This window comes from Argiope bruennichi, chromosome 5 (genome assembly GCF_947563725.1).
Source record: "Argiope bruennichi chromosome 5, qqArgBrue1.1, whole genome shotgun sequence".
In the NCBI taxonomy this organism is placed as follows: domain Eukaryota; kingdom Metazoa; phylum Arthropoda; class Arachnida; order Araneae; family Araneidae; genus Argiope; species Argiope bruennichi.
This window is the reverse complement of record NC_079155.1, coordinates 47,731,527-47,754,335: the sequence shown is the minus strand read 5'-3', so window position 1 is coordinate 47,754,335 and position 22,809 is coordinate 47,731,527. Positions and strand designations below refer to the sequence as shown.

Here is a 22,809-nt window from a genome sequence, read left to right as displayed (position 1 = left end):
AAATTGTACGTTTCCAAATATATTTAAATTAGTTCAAATTGAGAATCTTTAATTCGAGGATTTTTTTCCTTTTAAATTTCTCAAATATCGTCTGAAATTCGATATTTTTTTACAGTTACGATTTAAAAATAAACTGTAAAAAGTTTTTATTTTTTGAATAGTTTTAATTAACTAAATAGTAATTCTTTCCCTCAATGCATGACATTTTTAAGGTCCTTCATTCATTCAATGTTTTTGCAAGTGTATAATATATCCATTAAATATGAATTTATATTGTTTATTTTAGAATTTTATAATACATATGTTGTATTCAAAAGGTTGAACACCATTTGTTTATTAAAATGACTTATTAAAATCAATTTTAAAAGCATGAAAAATTTTATTATTTTTATTTTTAATAATTTTAATTAATAAAAATGTTTAGAATACTTTTCAAAATTTTGAAAAGAATAATTTTATTCATTTAATTAATCGTCTTTTTAATAAAACAATGGTATATTACAATCTGGATACAGCATATTCATTATAAAATATTAAAATAAATAGTGAAAATTATGATATATATATAGAAATATTTATGTAATTTGTATTTATATAATAAATTGTACAATTTTTATACAATACAATTTTTAAAAGTTTAATAAATAATATATAATAAATAAATAAACGTTAAATCAGTTATTTAAAATAAATATTTTCCATCTTTTATTCAAAAATTATCGTTCACTCTTGCTGTAATCATTTTTTTTCTTAATTCGAATTTTTAGATAAATCGAATCTTTACTGTGCTCCTGACGATTTCTAAATAACCAGGGTGTATTATTTCTATCCATTGCAAGCTTAAAAAGCGAATGTTCGTTTTTTTTTTTTTTTTCAGAGAACTGCGATGTTTGAGAAACACAATCCACGCTAACCTCATGTTCACGTACTTACTCCTAGACATCACTTGGATTTGCACAGCGAAACTCCAATCAAGCCAGAACTACATAGCCAACAGGGTAAGAAATAAAGTTTTATCTACTCCTAAATTACTGAGCAACTCCTTTTACTTGCTCTAACTACTTCTAGGACCAAATCTTCATTCATTTAGCGGATAAAAGAGCGGAAACCGATTGAGCAAGTGCCAACTATGCTTCTGGCTTCCCCGCCACGGCCATTAACTTAACTGATAACCTACTTGGAAACGATTTGGGTCTTTATGGGTCTGTGCATTAGCTCCTATGAAATTTTATGATATAGATCTTATTTTCATTATGATCTAACTATAAAAGGGATCATTCTTCCTATTGTTTACTGTTTTCTAATAATTGGAGAAATATAGGATTACTAATTAATTAAGATTCGATAAAGAGTGATTAAGTATACTGCAATTGTAATGATCAAAGAATCTAAGTGCTTCTAACCATGCTTGATAAATTCTACTAATCTGTACTAATAATAAAGGTGTGTGTGCGCGCGTGTGTGCGTGTGTGTGTATATGTGTGCGTGTGTGTGTGTATATGTGTGCGCGTGTGTGTGTGTGTATGTCTATGTGTGCGTGTGTGTGTGTATGTATATGTGTGCGTATGTGTATGTGTGTATGTATATGTGTGCGTATGTGTATGTAATGTGTACGTATGTGCATGTATATGTGTACGTGTGTGTGCGTATGTGTGTGTGTATATGTGTGTGCGTATGTGTGTGTGTATATGTGTGTGCGTATGTGTATGTAATGTGTACGTATGTGTATGTATATGTGTACGTGTGTGTGCGTATGTGTGTGTGTATATGTGTGTGCGTATGTGTGTGTATATGTGTGTGCGTATGTGTGTGTGTGTATATGTGTGTGCGTATGTGTGTGTGTGTATATGTGTGTGCGTATGTGTGTGTGTGTATATGTGTGTGCGTATGTGTGTGTGTGTATATGTGTGTGCGTATGTGTGTGTGTGTATATGTGTGTGCGTGTGTATGTATATGTGTGTGTGTGCGTATGTGTATGTATATATGTGTGTGTATGTATATATGTGTGTATGTATGTATGTGTATATGTGTGTATGTATGTATGTATGTGTGTGTGTGTGTGTGTGTGTGTGTGTGTGTGTGTGTGTGTGTGTGTGTGTGTGTGTGTGTGTGTGTGTGTGTGTGTGTGTGTGTGTGTGTGTGTGTGTGCGCGCGCGCGTAATCATGAATATCAAGCTATGTTTAAGAGATTTCATTGAAAAAAAGGCAAACCAATATCATTAGCGAACTAGCTGGTCACCAAAGGCGGATAGTTAATTATATCGAAAAGTTCATTACATGGAATGTGTTTGTTTATTAGTTTGTTAAGTGTTAAGACCTTAAGTAAAAAGGGTTTTTTTAATCATAATCGAAATAAAAGGTGATAAAATTTATACCCTGTTTAAAGACACTTTTTCATGATGATTCACCTTTATTCATTAAAGAACAGCATTTTCTAAAGAGAAAAAAACCGAATCAAATTGCCTGCTATGAATCCAGCAAAGATATCGCTTTAACATGAAAAATCTGCTAATTGCCACATTAATATTTGCTTTACGCTTGGAACTTATGGAAAACAAGGAGTTTAAAAAAAATACTAATTACATTTTCAAGGATTGTTTAAAATTGCTATTTTGTTGCAAATCAGAGAGGCAGAAAATATTAACCACTCTTGCGGAAATTAAGTTAGCGTAATTGCAAATTCATTTTGATTTTCAGCTTCGATACACCACACAGTTATGAAAGGATAAAGGATAAACATTAAATTCGGATTTCAGAAATTTGCATACAGAATCTTTATTTCTTAAACTGTTCTTGCTAATTGAATGTAAAATTTTAAAAAATAGCTTACTTAAGTTGCGTCATTTTTTTAAAAATATCAGTCAAAATAATCTGTTTATAAATATTAATAAATTAAAAGTTGAATCAATCATATATGATAGTATTCCAAATAATAAATTATTAATCAGTGCTAATTCCAAATCAATTCCGATTTTCCTTTTAAGAACACTTTAAGAAAACTATCAAATATATTCCAATTGTTTAAATGATTCAAAATGTTTGAATAAATTTTTAATCTTTATAATTAGTGAATTATTATATTAAAATTGAAACAAGGAATATAAAATATTATTTTATTGTTTTGCAAACAAAAAAAAAATCTGTAATAATCAACATGAATATTGAGTTAATACGCATCGATAAGCGAAAAAATGTTTTATTATTATCCAACATATACAGGAAATATTTTAAGTCTTTTTAATTCAAACGGTATCACGTATAGCTAGGAAAGTAACGTGTACCTATGGCTATGCTGCATTTATTGAGACAGGTCGTGGCGAAAAAAAGAACTTGCCAAAAATTAAATTAAAGGAGATTGGCCAAAAAGTCGTCTCCAAGGAGTTCGAGAAACACACTCTTGACATTATCTGTATGAGAACATTATAACACAAAAACGATTTGGCCTTGACGGATGAAATGTGATCAAATTTTAAATCAAATTCACGCAATGGAAACTAGTCTATGTAGTATGAGCCCCTATGGTATTCTCTCCCTCGCCGCCTGCAGATGGCTGTATTGTTCCGACTAGATGGAGAAGCGAGGCAAACAGCAGAAAGGAGACGCTTGGAGCGGGAGAGTGTGAGCGTCAATGTTGAAGGATAACAGCCATTCTATGTCCGCCTAAACTGCAACCAACCCTATACTTTTATTCTTTTGCTTAATGTTTCATGTGTTCGTCTATTAAAATATGGAAAAGGCAAACGTGTAGTCTTCTTTCGATTGGGAACACGATCCTACATCTATTTGTCCGTTCCAAGTGAATTCGATATTTTCAAAACATAAAGATCTAAATAAATAAAATTGTGTATGCGTTTCATAAAAATCTATATTTAGGAATTAGTATCTAAAATATAGATTCTTATTAAATTTTGAATCAAATCTGACAAAATGTTGACCGTCTGTCGGTCTGTACTTCTGCACACAAAAACGCAGTGATGTACATCGGTCAGTACCCATAAACGCAGTGATTTAGATCTATGAAATTTGGTATGTGATCTTAAAATTATAATTGTAATTCTGTATTCTAGTTACATTCTCTTGTTTTGGTGACATTTGGACAGAAAAAGAGGCGTCCAAAATGCAGATTTGCAAGATTCAGTAAATATGAAAGATCGATACAGGGTGTTCATTAATTATTGTCGGGGTTTCCGTACCTCATAACTTTCGAGTAAAAAAATATTACGCAAAAACCGATTACATATTCGTAAATTACAACTCAAAGAATTTTACGTGGCAACAATGCGATCTTAGCGCATTTGCAGTCTGGGTAATTATGACGTCATAAATAAAAATGGCGACCGTGCCAGAAAAAGCAATGTGTGTATTGTGGTTTTTCGAAATTAAATCAGTCATAACTACTCAACGTCGCTTCAGGACCACGTACAAGAAAGATCCTCCTTCGGATAATTCTATCAGACGCTGGTTAACACAATTTCAGGAAACTGGTAGCGTTCTACACCGAAAGGGTGCGGGAAGACCGAGCACTTCGCAGGGAAATGTTGATCGCATCCAAGAAACGTTTACTCGCAGTCCACGAAAATCAACGAGATAAGCAACTGTGCGCATACATATGACGCATACGACGATATGCAACGTTCTCCATAACCGCCTTCATCTGAATGCCTACAAAGTGCAAATTGTGCAAGCTTATCACTTTAATATCATTAATAAAATTCTTTGAGTTGTAATTTACGAATACGTAATCGGTTTTTGCATAATATTTTTTATTCGAAAGTTATGAGGTACGGAAACCTCGACAATAATTAATGAACACCCTTTATTTTGTAACTATTTCTCGTCAATACCATGCAAGACACTTGCAGCCTTATCCAAGCTCCATAATTTTATAAGAGGAGAAAATAATACTTTAATTCGAGAGCATGAAGAAAGTTTTGAGAAGATCATTTCGGCTAGTTAAGCCTCATTGTGGATGGTCCTTCTTTATTATTAACCGCTTAACTGTTTTTAACGTGTGCCATACGCGCATCGATTTATCGAATTTCGATAGTTGGAAGCAAAAAATAAACCATTTATAACAATTATAATTCAATATTAAAATTACAACGAATACATAGATAAGTCAAGTATTCAATAGATTTCCATTTGAACTACTTTGTTGAAATACATCTTAACAAAACAAAAGAAAATATTAGTTTAAATTATGTTTGTCTCATAATAATAGCTAATTATTTTATCTATCATTAACTATTCTATTATAGAATAGTTAGCTATATTTGCAATGTGGCAAAAATCGTTCAAATTGTTGAAGTTAGGAACTCTTATTTTGTTATATCTCTCGGAAATGGTGGCGATCCTTGATGATTTATCTAGAGATCATGAGATGTCATCATTACGAATTGCAAATTGGCAAAGTTCATACATTAAATATTTTACTTAGTGGTTGTGATTGAGAGTACTGTCAATGTTTTTTTTTTCCGACAGCGAATATACCATAATTAGAGTTTTTAAGATTTTTTCTTGAAAATGAACGTTGGTCGAGAAACAGAGAAATAATTTATAACATTTCTATAATCGATTATCATACGATTTTTTTTAAAAAAATGTCGAAATCGAAACGCTATTTGGAGGTTCTTAAATGTTTCTTTGGTTTTGCTAATTATTTTAAATATATGTGGATATTAGGCGAACAATTGTCGCCGAAGCTGGAAAGTAATAATATAAACAAAAATAATATAAATCAATAAAAATGATAAAGACACAATGGTAACATTCAAATATTAACAATAAGTTGCAGTAGTTTACTTTCGATATATAATTTACAAATACAAGTTCACAAATTCATACAAGATTTTATCTGCCATTTTTTTTGACAATTGAAAACTGACCGATATTAACGTGTATCATCGAAAAAAAATCTAGAACATTCATAATAGTTCAAAATACTGGATCGAATTCCATTTATGCAATACTTAAGTCCTAGGAATGCTTTTAGCACCACACATGTATATTAGCATGATCAAACCCTGAAAAAAATAATATACATGAAGATAAAGAGTAATTTTAAACAAAAGTATTAAATACAAATTATTCAAACAGTTAGTTCGAAATATTTGCTTAATTTCTTCATTACATTTCAATTTATATAGTTCAAGTAAATCAAATCCTAAAACTTTATCTATTTGCATGTATATTTGCATTTCATTAGCTTTTACCCAATATAAATACTTCACTTGTTAAAATCCGAAAAATAAATACAACGACTTGTTTAAAACAAATAAATACTTACTTTTACGACGAAAAATAAATCCTTTCAAATTAATTTATACCTCCGGCAGCAATTAGCAGTCGAACGCTTAACCGTTGTTTAGTCATAAAAGCATTAAAATAATATTAATGATGTAAAGTGGAAGTTCTTATAAAGTTTAGAAGCCTCAGGGCTAGAGAAAGTAACTAAATAGTTTGAGTGGAATTTTTTTTTTTTTTTTTGGAATTAATTAAAATGTTAAGATTGTATCTATTTGCCGCTTCAACATCTTCTAAGGGAGATTTTTTTAATTTACTTTTTAATTGCAATTTGTGATTAACAACTTTTTTTAATGAGATGAAACTTTAAAGTTATTATGAGGTAAGTTTATTGAAAAGAAATAACTATCAAGTATAACAATTTCGCTTAAAGATAGTTAAAGCGAAATTGTTTCTGAGCTTTAAAAAAATGTATTGCCGAAGATGAATTTCATATAAAAAAGAAATTTACGAGCGAAAGACTTCTATTTTAGTTTGATAATTTCATTTAAAAAATAAAAAAAGCAATTACTTAATAATAAAATAAATTATCGTTTGCTCTATTTATTTGTCAAATATAATTCCCAACAGTGATTAAAATCTAACAATTAAGTATACTAAGAAATGTAAAATAATATTTTTATATTTTGGGGTTTATTATGTCGGAGATGGGTAAAAGATAGTTTATTCATTCCAATAAATAATAAAAACGAGGATTTTAAAGCATCGACCTGCATTAAATTTTTAAAACATTTTAGTAAAACTTGTGTATATTGTGTATATGCAAAGATTTAATTATTAAATTCACTTCTTTATGTGCAAAAAGTTTGACATTTTGAACATTTGTGTAGTCTGGATGATAATGTTATTTTAATATCTTTAGGGATTTTTTTATTTAATTAATTTTTAATAAATAATTTTTTATTACATATCAGCTACGTCATCTGATAGTGAGTTCGAGAGTAAATTTCGAGATTAGAATGTTAAAAAATATCAATTCTTTAATATGATAATTGAAAAAGGCCTCTGATAATTGTTTTTAATTAAATTTATTCTGCTATAATCAAGTAATTTGATGCCCATGTCACATACATAGAATGCATCTTAGCGTTTGAGATTTTGAATCCATTGCGTCTCTCTGAATTTAAAAAAGAAAGTAACGTCCTAACACGGCGAAGTAAGTAACCATTTGATGTCATGTGACGGGCCCATCTGTACTTAACACATCAATTCAGTGAAGTCAGTCATTTTATTGTCATAAAAAAAGATTTCAAAAAGATCATTTAAATTTCGAAATATGGGCTGGTTATGACGTTTTTTCCACCAATTTATTTTTCTACAATAACAACTTAGTAAAAGAATCATTCAAATGCTCTTATTCATAGAAAAAGTTTTTAAACTTTAGTCGTATCGAAAATCAGGATACATTCTTTTAAATAAAAAAAAATCCGTTATTTCTATATTATTTAAAGTTTATATTAAGAAGTGGATATTTTTTTTCCTTTTTTGTATGCGAAGTTATACAAAGTATTGTAATGGTCAAAAAAACTCGAACAATTGGTTTTGCATATTCGTCGCTTTACAGACCTCTCGGAATTCGAAAAATACGTTTTCGGAATTGTATCTATCCGTGAACAATAGAACAAGAAGGATGAAATTCGTTATATGCTAGTAAAAATTTTTGACTTTTTCAATTACTTTTTTATTTAGATTAAGCACGGCATGGTCCATTAAGCAATTAGGTCTTGTTTTCAGTAATAGTTATTTTGCATCCATATTCAATGTGTTCAAACCTTTTGTCTTTTTGTTGCCTCACTCATTTTTTCATGTCTTCAAAGGTCGCTTGCTTCTTGACCATCTTCCTGACATATCTGATGGGCACCAACTTCTTCTGGATGTTTGTCGAAGGACTTTATCTTTTCATCCTCGTGGTCAAGACATTCACGGTGGACAATATCAAGATGTACGTGTATGCTGTCATTGGATGGGGTAGGTTTTTTTTTCTTACTTTTTAGTATTAAAAAGTTTTAAATTATCATAAGTGTACTTCTTCGTATATAAAGAGAAACTACTGTGATTATTTAAAAAATTCAAATTCTAAATTTTTACGAATGTAGACATTTCAGACTTTTTGTCCGAAAAACAAATTTTTGGAATAATACCTCTATGTAAACATGATAACTCAAACACTTTGGTCTAGAGAATTGAAATTTGATATGTGGTCTTTAAATCAAATTAGTAGATTTCCATTAAATTTTGAACGAAATCTATTGAGTGGATGGTTTGGTTTAGTTAAATTAACGTCCCGTTGTAAAGCAACACTAGGGCTATTTTGGGACGGACCTCGTAAATTTGAACCGCGGTCAGATGACGAGGACGACACCTGAGCTGGCACCTCCCTCTCCACACTACACCATAACAGCGGGAGGACGTTTGGCATGGCAGATTTAACGTGCAATAGACCCCCTTACACGACGGTTTTTCGGTGGAATCGGGTCTCAAACCTGAAACCCTACGGCTCACAAGCCGAGACTTTACCACCAGGCCACCGCTGCCCTATTGAGTGGAAGTTAGCTATTTGAGTACTCAATAATTAGAACATACAGTAGAGTAAAACACAGAAAGGTACACAAGAGCACCACCTGCAATAAATCGCAACATACAAGCAATTAATCGCTATTAAATGACCGCGCCAATACAAAATATTCAGTGAACTAGCAGGTCAACACTTCAAACAGGATTTTCACTTAACTACTCGATTAAAGTCAATTCATCTACTACTGACACCTCTTACATTTTGTTCCACTTTTAATACTCCCCTAACAGGGCGTCGAATTTTCTATAACAAGCGTTGGAACTCGATATATCATGGACTATTGCTAAAATTCTCGAATGTCCTAAGTTCTTCATTTTTGTCACCGAAATAGCCAAATGATCGCCAAGGCCGGAGGTCATTGATCCAAATCTATTAAAAATTTGTTAGAGCTATCAGTAAAACACTCTTTCTTCCCAGGAAAGAAATTGCCAAGAGGAGTAGAATTAAATACTCGCAGCCTACTTAAAATAGTAGGCAAAAATTTGTGATATGGAATTATTTTTATGTATAAAAACATGGAATCTAAAACTTCGATTGCTTAAAAAAATAACTGATTGCAAAATACAAATTTAGAAATTTTGAATAATTCGAAAGATAAATTACCAATATCACAGCTCATGTATTAATAGAAAGAGATCTCGAAACAAGCAAAGTTATAAGTATATAATAAATTTTGGAACGTTTAAACAAAATATGTATCATTACAATGATAACGAATGAATCGAGAGTGTGATTTGGCTGTTTGTGATTTGAAACTGGTTCATCAGTATCAAAGTTTTCCTTTTTAAGACACAATATTTTGTAAGAATCTCTAATAGTGCTTTTCCTGCAGTGCTATGTCGTATATCTGAAAAGAGAGTTTTACAGATATGTTTTTTTTTTCGAATAATTTCATTAATAAATTCCATATCAAATAATTTCATTTCTATAAAATTATTAATTTTGTTTTCAAATATTTTTCAATAAGTTCTTAAAATTGCAAGTTTGCGGAAATGTTGAAACACAGTTTATTCTACAGAAAGTTCCAAATGGTTGAATATCTTGGAACAATGCAAATTATAAATTTTTTTGCATGTATTACACATAGGGTTATTCGAAAAACTAAATTTATATAGAAGCTAAATTTTAAAATTTATATAAAAGTTGGTTTTATTAATATCTTTCCTTCTGTGTGGATTTTTTCCCTGTCTATTTGGTTGTGGTTCTGATATCTGATATTTTATAGTATTTACAATGCCTAAAATTTTCTATTGTTGATTTTTTTTTTTTTGATTTTGTTTGATGTGGGAAATGGTACCTTCCGATTTAATCCAATGAGCATGCGGGCTATATTCCATGCCGGATTTCGTGATGTAATCGGCCTTGTTCGTAGAGTAATTGTCCTGTAGTTTCCGAATTTTCCAATTCTCGCTAGTGTTTTAACAGTGCCATCTACCGATGACATTTGGCATTAACAGAAATAAGTTTAAAAATTTCTGATTTCATTCACTAACGGTTTCAAAAAAAATTGAATAAAGAGATAGTTATAAAAAAACTTAACCAACTTTCTGTTATCCGCTTGAAAACATAACAATAAATATATGATTTTAAAATCATATAATCATATGATTTGAAAATCATATAATTACTTGTAATTCTTTTCTGGAATGCCTTGTGCAGTTATAGATTTATAGAAAAATCTTTGAAGAAATGAAATTTGTGCAAATTAAGTAAATGGAAGTAAGTAATTTAATTTTCAGCAGAAATTTCCATTGTTACCTCGAAATAAGAACCTATTTGAAACAATAATTCATTTAATCGATTTTTCGGTTTTAGAAAATGAGATTTCGAGGTATGAAAAAAAAAATAAAAAACGTAGCCCGAATATTCTGGTTGAATTATTTTTATTGAAATGTTTGCTGTGAGTGTTCATTGGGAAATAACTCTCCAATTAATAAAATTCTTTCAGTTCCTGAGAAAAATATATCAAAGGGCAGACAGCACTTTAAAAAAAAATTATATTGAGGTTCTAAATGTAATTTATCTCCGGTCTCGGTGCTTTATAATATTATAAAGCCATTTCTTTTTCTTTTATTTTGTACAAAAGGACTTATTAAGAGTTTTTTAAAAATAAAATATGCGAGCATGTTTTTGTAATTCTCGCATGAATGTTCTATTTTAACCCAGGTATGATATTAAAAAGTACATTAAAAACCTTCAACTGTTTAGAAATACTGTTTTCGTCAGGGACAAAAAAAATTATAACTGAAAAATAATTGAAAATAATTATTGATAATTTTCTGTTTTGAAAAGAAGCATTATCTTTATAAATAAACATATATTTGTTAATACTTTGTTAATGAAGTCAATAATTTATTGCAAATATTACTTAACTAAATTTCTTAAGCTCTTCACTTTGAAAGATCATTATCAAATGTCATCTGAGGGAGGCGGGCAATCTCTACGAATTATTTTACTATCCACTCTTTCTTCAAAAGACGAATATTTCTACACATTTTGTAGAATAGGAGTCCAATCTACGAATCTGAAGACGAACCAAAATCGGAAACTAATTGATGTGCTCTTCAATAAGTGCGGTATAACAAGTGGGGTTTTTTTTTCTCTTAAAAATTTGATCCTGAGAGAAAAATTATTAAAATGCAAAATTTTCTTAAAGTCACAACACAACAACAATTCTCATCCTTTAATTAGATTTTGAGTTTCAAGTGCACATAAATTACAGCAATATTCTTCAAAATCAAAACTATAGCAATGACAGCAGTTAAAGATATTTTCTTCACGGGCCAGTTATTTTAGACAAAATACAGTACAACAAAATACTATAAATGGGAAGAAATCTAAATATCAATAGATACATCCAAAATCCTTCCGTTGAAATCTACTTTAATGTGCTCCTTCACACCATCAAGTATGCCAATAATGCCAAATTACTAAAACAACAGTGTACAACTCAATAAGGCACAATATTTATAAGTAAATTAGCAATAGGGTTTCTAGAAAAATTACTCTACTTGCGTGTTTGGTTAACATCAAGGTGAAAAACTCAAGGTCACAATAAAGTAAATTTTAACTAATGTTTTCAGTCATTCACTTTCAATTGTACAAAAGAATTTCACCATTTTTATCATGTGACTTCCACTTTAGAAATATCGATCGATATCAATACTCATCTGGATTAATTTGAATTTTCAAACAATTTATTCAGTACTATGTACTTGTTAAATATGTAATTATATTTCTCTTGTAAAGAACACACTATGGGCTTTAAACTAAATTCATTTAAAAAGATTTTTTCCTACGCTCTGCAAACATCTAACAACTATAATTATGAGATCTCTAAGCTCTCAGAAATTCTCTGCCTATCGAGATTTTTTTCTCGTATTTTAAATTAAAATATTTTTTTTACTTGTCAACTTTCATGTTCATCTGCAGGAGTTTTTAAGTTAATAACCAGCTTTCAACTATAAATTATTAATATCTGCCCCTTTGTATTTTATCCCATATTCAAATATCTGAAATTGAAAAAACTATGCTTTATTTTTACCGTTACTTAAAGAGAAGTTAATTCTAAGGAATTGATATAAGCATGGAAATTATTCACTCGTCATCAGAACTTGTTAAGTTATAATTTTCTTATTATAGATGCAATGATAACTGAGAACACTTTATATTATTCAATGATAATAAAAATAACCAATAGGAGCGGTATAATTACAAAGTGTACTTTTTTTAAGATGAATATTCTTTGATATTGAGCAGATCCTTAAAAAAATAGAGGGAAAATATACTTTCTGCATACTTGTTCATTCATAATTTTATTTAGTTTCAAACTACAGTGGAAATTTGCTTAACGAGTGTAATTCGTTTTCGAAAGCTAATAATAATGCGAAAAACTTTTGATCGAAATATTTCTCCACAGGAATTCATGTAAAATAGGAAAATGCGCATCATTCTTAAGAAATATTGAAATAAATTTATTAAAATATTATTTACAATACTTTTACGACAAATATATCTAAAGCTATTTGTTTTATCTAGGCTTTTAAATTTGCGAAAATAAGACATGGCATTATTGCCAGATTAGAATGATACTTCTCGATAATATTCTAAGCTTTCAACATTTTCCTCATTTTACTGAAAGACTTTTACACTTCTGAGGTAAATTATTTCCTTCTCTCTTGATTAAATCTCCTCCCCAGCCTTTTGCTGTGACACAGAAAGTAACTGAATAAATTCTTTGAAGTTCTAGCTGTGTCCTTCAATCATTTATGTCGTATATTAAACAATTTCATGCCTCAAAATATTCTGAATTTCTATAAGTTTTATTAAGGATCCTGAATAACAGCAGAAAAATTTCAAAAAATCAACAATTACTTTAGAAATGTAATATTATGCAATTTAATAAAAATGTAATATATATTTTTAAGACACATTATTTTCTTTTTTTCATCTAGATTCGAACTCCACTAAAGTATTTACTTAATAGCAGTTTAAGAAAATGCAATTCATGTGAATGATTTAGTACTACTGAAAATCATAATGCATTAATTAAATTTACAGTTCCCTCTATCTAATTATCTTTAAGGAAATGTAAGTCAACTTTAAAAAAAATATTTCTATAACTTTCAAGAAAACCAAAATTTAAAAATATTTTATTGCAAATTATTATTATTCAGAAAAACGTTACGTCAAACGAAAGATTTTAACTTATTAAAAATATGATGAATGTACAAATGGAAGTCACAACAATTTGTTTTGTAGTAAACAGTAATATAAACAGTTTGATAAAATAATATAATCTTAGTTAGCCATTTCAAAAGCGAACAAACAAAACAAATATAAATTTATAATAAAATGTCCTGTTACAAAACCTTTAAAAAGGAACAACAACCACGATCTTTCCATGAATTGCACAAGAACAAAACTTCAAAAAAATCATCCCAAGACACTTCAAAACATTCGGTATCAGTATCGTCTGGGATCAAAGATCAAAAACTTCTAGAATTTTAATAACTTAAAGACTCACGAAAGAAAGAAAAAAGGAAAGTGCTATTTCGAAATCGAAATACAGCAGTCGAACACAAAACTTACTTTATGTGCAAATACTTTTCGAATCGTAAAAAAAAAAAGAAACCCGGGAAACGTAAAGAAAAGCAGTAGTTTCCTAACCTAAGAAACGCTATGCAGGGCACTTTTCTGAATCCGTCTATGAATCTTTGAACTTTATGACTGAAACTCGCTGTTGTCTAGAACTACGAGAAACAGATATATTACTCAGATATAGACCAGGGGAAACTCTAATCTGCATAAGTATTCTTCGAATCGCATGAATTCCGTATACCGAGGTATAGCGAGTTGTTTATAGAGCAGTAAAATAACGGAGTATTTATGGAATGTACATGAAGAGACTATAAAAACAGTACACATGTGTTGTAAATTTAACAGACTTCAGACGGCGATACCATTGGTTTTAGTGTCTGCCATTTTGTAAAATCGAATGTTAAAAATAGCTCATATAGATATGATGGGGAAGATAATTCTTTCATGTAGAGGGCCATTTTTTTTATTCTATCTTGAGTAAAACAAATTAGATTTAGATAATAATTAAACAGAAATACCACAGTTTTATCTGAAAAAAAATTTTTACTGTTTATTAAATTAAACATTTCTTACTATACAAGATGAATTTGAAAAGTAGAACTGTTGGATTGAACCATGAAAGTGATGTATTTTATGATTGATATATGAATATAGGGAATTGAAGTTATTTGACATTTACTGTGTTTTTCTTTTAAAATCGAGAAAATTGCCTTTGTTATTAGAAATTCCTATTCTATTAGCATCACAAAATGTTTAAAGCAATGTTATGATATTTCAACATCCGAAATCAAAATATCGAATTACATCGTGAAGATATCGTGCAATATCGTTAGCTCATGAAATATAGATTTATTCAATTTTCTTAGCCGATAAAATTCACGAATCCCGTGGATTTTGGAACTGATAAAGCTGAAAAAATTTGATCGCTGTTTAAAACACATAATCCGTTCGTATATCACAAATTTTAAATATGCACATTGTTAAAGATAAGTAATGAAATGATAAAAACTAACTGTTGAAATCTTTAGCAACCAATATTTACGCCTTTAGTCGCATCATTGGTTAGATTTAAGATCATGCCACAGTTTCGTCGCCAATCACGAAATATGTTGCCAACTGTTAAAATGCTCGACAAACGAAACTGTCTTGGATAGCAACAAAAAAAATTGCTTGAAAAATATTCACTTTTCTTTTTGTCGGGTTGCAGTTGAAATTTTGTATAAAATATGTATGCAGATTTCAAATTCCTCTGCACCGTATCTTAGTAATATATCTGTTTCTCGTAGTTCTAGAAACCAGTGAGTTTCAGTCATAAAGTTCACAGATTCATAGACGATGGAAGAAAACTGTTCTGCATAGCGTTTCTTAGGCGAATTATCATCTGAATACTCTATCTGACGACCTACCATCTATTAAATATTAAAATTAACGAAATGTTATGCAAGAATTCAGATCAATGTTTTCAAAAATTAACGGAATTTTTCAATAATATAGCAATTATTTTAATTACTTGCTATCAGTTAAATTTTTCCATATATTTCTGTCGCCAAATGAACTAATCTCAAAATTAGGAAATGTATATGGGTCGATTTCATTTTATCTGGAAAACGGTGGTTCCACATTCGAATAGTTTTCGGTCAATAAAAATTTTAGTAAGTATAGCTTTTCGTGAGTTTATTATATTAGTTCCCTGTAAATGTTTTGTATAATGAATTGCCAGAGAACAGTAAGGCTCAAATTCGCATGTCACTTCCACCCGATAAATACAACAAATTCTATAAATTATTATTTATTTAAAAACAATAAAAATTATTCTTTATTTAAATGAAATTACTTTACAAAATTCATAAAAAATATTTTTTTAATGAAAATATTCTTTTATTCTGTTTCATCATTATTTATTCATAACATAATTTTTTTCAAACCCAGCCTTCTGCTCAACCAAGAGCTTTCATCTTTCTGGGAATACGCAAAATTGTGGACCGCTGACTAAATGTCTCGCATAGGCAGAGGATAATGAAGAAAAATGAGACTGTGATGTCATCAAAATACAGCCGAGTGAATAGGCTAAATTTGTCGTTTAAATTCGTTTATTTATAACATCACAGTCGGACAAAACATACAACATAAAACACATAACATAAAAAACATTCACAACATATAAACAATAGGAATTTCATACATTACAATATTTGTAAATACATTCCCATGACCATTATCTTAATCCACAAGATAGAACACCATCACCAGGCATCAATGTCTTTCACTTTTCAACACCACATAACACAGCACAACACCGTGCTGACTCCCGCCGAGAGAAATCTCCGTCTGCCAAACGCACTACCGGTATGATGTCATCACATTTTTGATCTACATCAATACGGTGCTGCCATCTATCTTCTGGCAATTTTCCGGTCAAATTCTTTACAAGACCTACATTCAGTCCGAAGTTTTGTTTATAGATTATAGAAAAAAGTATGACCAAGTTTTGTTTATCAATAGTAATGTATTTTTTCTGAGTAGATTTCGCAATTCATATCTATAAGAACTGAAAAGGAATTCTTAAACTATAGTAAATGGTCACGTTTTACTATAATTGGAAACCGGTTTAGCATTCCCTTATCAAAATTTTTGAATTTTATTTTTTCGTCTAAGATTTGAAATACAGATACTAAGATTAGAATATTTTTATAGACATTAATATTTGCTGTACTGCACACTGAATGCAGAGGTATTAATTTTAATCAGTCTGCTTATAAGAATAAAAATCAAATTCCAAAATCGCTATTAAAATACACAAACAAAGAAAATAGTTGAAAATCTGAAACAGCCATCCCATAGCAATGATACAACTCGAAAAAAAAATTGCTCCATGAATGTCAGACATTGTAATGAAAGGCTACTGCACCAAAATTTGCGATTTGATAAAATTCGCATTCTTTCCCTTATAGAAAGGAATAAGTAAAAAAAGAAGAAGAAAATCAAAAGAATTCATTTTTCCTTTTCGCCAAACAGTTCGACTCCAGAAAAATGTATTGACAAAAAGATAATACACTCCCTTGTGGATACTGAATACATTTCCAGAAACATGACCAGGTCTCTTCTGTTTTATTGCTACAGCCGCAACAAAATAACAAGAATCATTCTCCTTATTTCACATCATCGAAAGGAAATACAAAGAAGGACCGAGAAGTGTGTTTGCTCGCATCTCCGAGAATTGATTTCGAATTTCCTTTTTTTCTTTTGCGTCCCGGCGCACAATATCCCTTCAAATCGCACCTCCTTTTTCCCATTGAAGTCGCATTCGCCCGCATGATTTCTTACTTTATCTTCAAGGCGCTTTTCATCACCAACTTTTCATAACCCTCGGATGTCACCCGATTTCTACGCCCGTCCATATGTCTATCATTGAAAACAGATTGCGGCTAGAAAGCGAAATATTGCCCCTATTGAGGATCAGTTTCTTACGCGTCATCGCTCTTTTGAATGGCTTCTGTGGTAAATCTTCTGTGCTTTCGGTACCGGTATGGATGTTGGTGGTTTATCCGAAAATATCTTTATATTGAGTCATCTTCTAAAGGCTAACTTTAACTACTACATATATGAAAAAAGAATTGAGAAAATTTATGGATTTATAATACTATAAAACACCGTGGAATTTTATGTCTTAGTATTTCTTACATCCCATTTCATTTTACGATTGCTTTTGGGGTTAATGAATATAGCTGAAATAGTAGATGTATCTATGTAATATTCTTTTTTTTTTTTCATTTTGTATTCCGCTTATTTAATGTAATGACACTTTGAAATACTTTACAAAAATCATTGGAAATAACTTTTGATACAGGTTATTTATTAGGTACCTTACACTATTCAAGTTGCTTTTTAGCAAAAGATGATTGAAAAATCAAATATATAAATATATTAACAAACAATTAAATCGGTGTGAAACTTTTGCAAGAGTAACCTACAGTCCTCTCCATAAAAAAGAGAGAATGTGTTTGGTTAAATTGTTAAAATTAAATACTTGGAGAAACAGTATGTATATAAATTACTAAAGATACTTTATTGATGTGAACATGTTTAGAATTGGCAATGCTTGTTTTTCACAGAATATTCAATATCGGGATACACGCATATCCAATCGGTATATATTCGGAATTTGAAACAAAATATAGTTTGGGATGCAATAATTTTTGAGAAAGCTTCATTTCACGATACGTCTGTCGATTATTCATTCAATATATTTTTACTTTCCCATTATTTCAGATATTAATCACATTTAATAGAAATAATATGTAAAATTCCAGCAATTTGTCTATTACAGAAATATTTTAAGCAAAAACTTAATGATAGCATGTTTAAGTGGAATTTTCCCAGCTTTCCATCTGAGCAGTTAAAATGGCAGAAGCTACTCCCACTTTAACATTCAGTTTTAACCAAATAATATATTTGAACATTAACAGATTGGAAAATCATGAACTACGTCTCTGTTTCGAAGGGATGATGTAGGTAAAATAAGCCTTGGGGGGAGGAGGGAAGGGGGGGGGGGGCTTTCTTTTTCTAACCTTCCTAAATTTTTTTAAATTTAATTTAGTACTATATAAGCAGAATTTAAGTATAAAATGTTATGACAAAAATAACAAACTTTTATTTCGGGTCGCCTTCAAGAGATTTGTTTTCGGTGTCTTATATATAAAATAAATTTAAATTTATAAATATTTTTTTTAATATTAAAACAATTACAAAACTTTTTTAATTCTTTAAAGCACTTTTTTACAAGAAGTTCATATCTGCTTCAAATGGTTTAGCTACTGAAGAAAAATTCCAGTAAACATCCTGTGTACTTAAGTGTTGCAAAGTTACAAAGTATAATCTTGGTCTCTTGTAAATACCTAATATTTAGATTTTAAATCTTAAGATTTCTGATGCGTGTTACTTTATCAGTAAGATTAATTGCATCGTAATTTTTGTGACATTTCAATAATTTCTGTTATAAATTCAATTAAAATAAATTCGTGATTCAAAATATTCCGATTTTTTTTCAAATTTTACGTGGGTTCTAAAGAATTCCAAAAAATTTCCCAAAACCAATTATTATTAGAAATAAAATATTCAATAAAAATTGAATATTGAGACATATTTTCAAACTTAAAGCGAAATATTTGAGAAGCATTTTCTTTTATTCATTTAGTTTCGAATGCCGACGAAGTATTTACTTAATAATGGATTTACAAGAAATCATTCCTGTCACTGATTGAATATTACTGAAAATCATAATGCATTGATCTAATTTATAGCGTCACCTATTTTTTAATTACTTTTAAGGAAATGTTAGTCAATTCACAATTTAAAAAATATGACTATTCAGTAATATAAAAACTAAAAAATATTTCATTCTAAGTAATTGATGCAAGATTTTATTTTATTAAATGTATGATTGATGTACATTTAAATATGATAGACAAACCACTTTATTATTTAAAAAATAGTTATTGATAAAATAGTATAATTTTTTCCAGTCATTTCAAAAGCGAACAAGTATAAAGCAAATATATATTTAAAAGAAAACCTCTTATTATAAAACCTTTAAAAAGAAACAACAACGAAGACCTTCCCATGAATGCGCAAGAATGTAACTTTAAAAATAAACTCATCCCAAGATTTTTCAAAACATTTCGGCATCAATATCGTCTGGGATCAAAGATGAAAAACTTCTAGACTTTTAATATCTTAAAGACTCACGAAAGAAAGAAAAGAGGAAAGTGTTACTTCGAAATCGAAATATAGCAGTCGAACACAAAACTTAATTTATGTGCAAATACTTTTCGAATCCAAAGAAAAGGAACCCGAGAAAATAAAGAATAGCAGCAGTTTCCCAAACTAAGAAACGCTATGCAGGGCACTTTTCTGACTTCGTCTATGAATCTTTGAACTTTATGACTGAAACTCGCTGTTGTTTAGAACTACGAGAAACAGATATATTACTCAGATATAGACCAGGGGAAACTCTAATCTGCATAAGTGTTCTTCGAATCGCATGAATTTCGTATACCGAGGTGTGGCGAGTTGTTTATAGAGCAGTAAAATAACGGAGTATTTATGGAATGTACACGAAGAGACTATAAAAATAGCATGAATCTGCTGTAAATTTAACAGACTTCAGACGGTGATACCATTGGTTTTAGTGTCAACCCTTTTGTAAAATCGAATGCTAAAAATAGCTCATATAGAGTTGTGTTAGAAAAGATACAGCTTTCCAGTTAACGGCCATTTTTTTTTTTTTTTTTTTTTTTACTATCCTTGACTAAAACAAATTGGACATAAATAATAATTAAATGGAATTTCTTCAGTTTTATCTGAAAAAAATCCAGTGGAAATTGTCTTCCCAAAACTTTCTCACATATTCTTTAAAAAAAGCATTATCCCAGAGAACATCCTGCATGTTATTGGCGTATCATAGTTATGACATATTAATCTTAGGCTTCAATTTAGCATTTTTACTGAATCTATCGTGTTATTCTTGGCAAATTATTTGTCGATTTATCCTTGGCTTGCATTAATAGCAATCAAAAATCGAATTTAAGTTTTAGACACGTTTTTCTCCACAGACTGAAACAAAAACTGACACAATATTGCACTTGTTGTCACAAAATTTCTTACTAAATTTCATATATTTAAGTCACTGCGTATGTGAATTATCTCGTTTACATGCTTTTGAAAATACAGACCGACAGACAGTCAACCAGTAGTTGGGATTTGGCTTAAAATGTAATAGGTACACAGATTTTACATCAGCATTATAGATGTGAAATCTGTATACCGAATTTTATCTATCTCCCTTCGTTTTGTAATTATCGTGTTAAATTATGTTCGAACAGCTGGACAGACGGACTTCCTCTGAACAGATTTTACTCAAAATTTCATAGAAATCTGCAAATTTGGTGTAAAGACTGTATACCAAATTTTATCCGTCTAGCAAATTGTTTTTAAGTTGTCTTAGTCACAGACAGGCTTACGGATATTTTCCAAAACTCAGTTTTTCGAACTCAAAGAGGTCTAAAACTTGAAGATTCGTCAAAATTTCGAGTTTGAATTTCTTGATGATTACTATACTTTATCTATACTATGTATACGAGAAATTAAAAAATTGTAGCTGTTTATTAAATTGAGGGTTTCTGTTTATTTAAAATAAATTTGAACAGTAGAAAATTCCATGTCCAGGAATTATTTGAACAGTAGAATTGTTTCCAAGAATTATTTGAACAGTAGAATTGTTTCCAAGAATTATTTGAACAGTAGAATTGTTTCCAGAAATTATTTGAACAGTAGAATTGTTTTCAGGAATTATTTGAACCGTATAATTGTTGAATGAAACATGATAATGATACACATTTTATAATTGGTTTAAGAATATAGTGGACTTCAGTTGTTTGGCATTTCCTATATTTCACATTCAAGTTTCGGGGAAAAGCATTTGTTGAGATAAATTCCTACTCTATAAGCGTCATAAAATGCTTAGCAGCAATGTTATGATATCTCCTACTCCAATATATCGAATAATACCGGGAAGATATCGTCAATATTTTCTACTTACAGGGTAAGCTCGTTTGCTCAAGAAATATAGATTTATTCAGCTTGATTAGCCCATAAACTTCAATAATCCCGTTGATTTGGACATTGATAAACCAAAAAAAATGTTAGATAGGTTTGTAAAACAGATACTCCGATTTAAAAACACATTATGGCAACACATAATCCGTTCGTATATCAAAAAAAATTAATATGCACCTCATTAAAGATAAGTTATGAATTATAGTAAAAACTAACTTTTGAAATCTGAAGCAAATAATATTTAATCGTTTAGTCGCAATCACTGGTTAAATTCATGATTTTGCTACACATTCTCTCAAAACGATGCCAAACCTTAAAACGCAAGGCAAAGGTCGCTATCTTGAATAGCGACAAAAAAAAAAATTCGGAAGGAAAATTTTCACTTTTCTTTTTATAGGGTTATCACTGGAATTTTGTATCGAATATGTATGCAAATTAGAGTTTCCTCTGCTCCATATCTTAGTAAGATATCTGTTTTTCGCAAAATGTAAAAACATGCGAGTTTCAGTCATAAAGCTCAAACGTTTATAGACGAAGTCAGAAAAGTGCCCTGCGTAGAGTTTCTTAGAGTTTTAGATATTTTCATCTGAATTATTTAAATTATAATATTTACTGACTGAAAAAAAATTATTTATTTGTTAAAAATTAATTACTTATGACAGTACCGTAGTGTGCATTTATCATATATTGCAATTAACGAAGTGTTGAATATGAATTCAGGCCAATGTTTTTTAAAAATTAACGGAATTTGGCAATAACATAGCAGTTAATTTAATTACTTTCTAATAATTGAACTTCTTATACATTGCTTTCCCATATTTTGTTTGACGAATGAACTAATTTTAAAATTAAGTGATGTAGATAGTTTATTTCATTACATCAGGAAAACAATGATTGTACATTAGAATAGTGTTCTATCAATCAGATTTCAATTAATCATAGCCTTTTATTGCTTTAATAGATTAGATCTCCGCCGATGCTATTTATAAAGAATTACCGGAAGTAGTGCGTTTCAAATTCGTGTTGCACTTCAAACCGAGGAATGTGACAAATTCTTTAAATTATGTATTTAAAAACAATAAAAACTATTTTTAATTAAACATTCTTAATTCGGTTTGCCGATTTGAAGGAAGTGTCATGGAGTTCTTGAACTCAAAACTCTTGACCTCCGGTTATAAGAGGTGAATAGAGTAATATCATGACAATGCGATTACTTA

The 22,809-nt window shown here is 29.8% G+C and overlaps 1 protein-coding gene across 1 annotated transcript in view; it reads left to right on the top strand.

Annotated features, from left to right (window-relative positions):
• The window catches only part of LOC129969582 (diuretic hormone receptor-like), a 365,366-nt gene that overhangs the window by 287,528 nt on the left and 55,029 nt on the right, over positions 1–22,809 (top strand). Inside the window, exons 7-8 of the mRNA XM_056084217.1 lie at positions 878–998; positions 8,121–8,271. Coding sequence (XP_055940192.1) covers positions 878–998; positions 8,121–8,271 — 272 coding nt within the window. The remainder of the gene's footprint in view (positions 1–877; positions 999–8,120; positions 8,272–22,809) is intronic.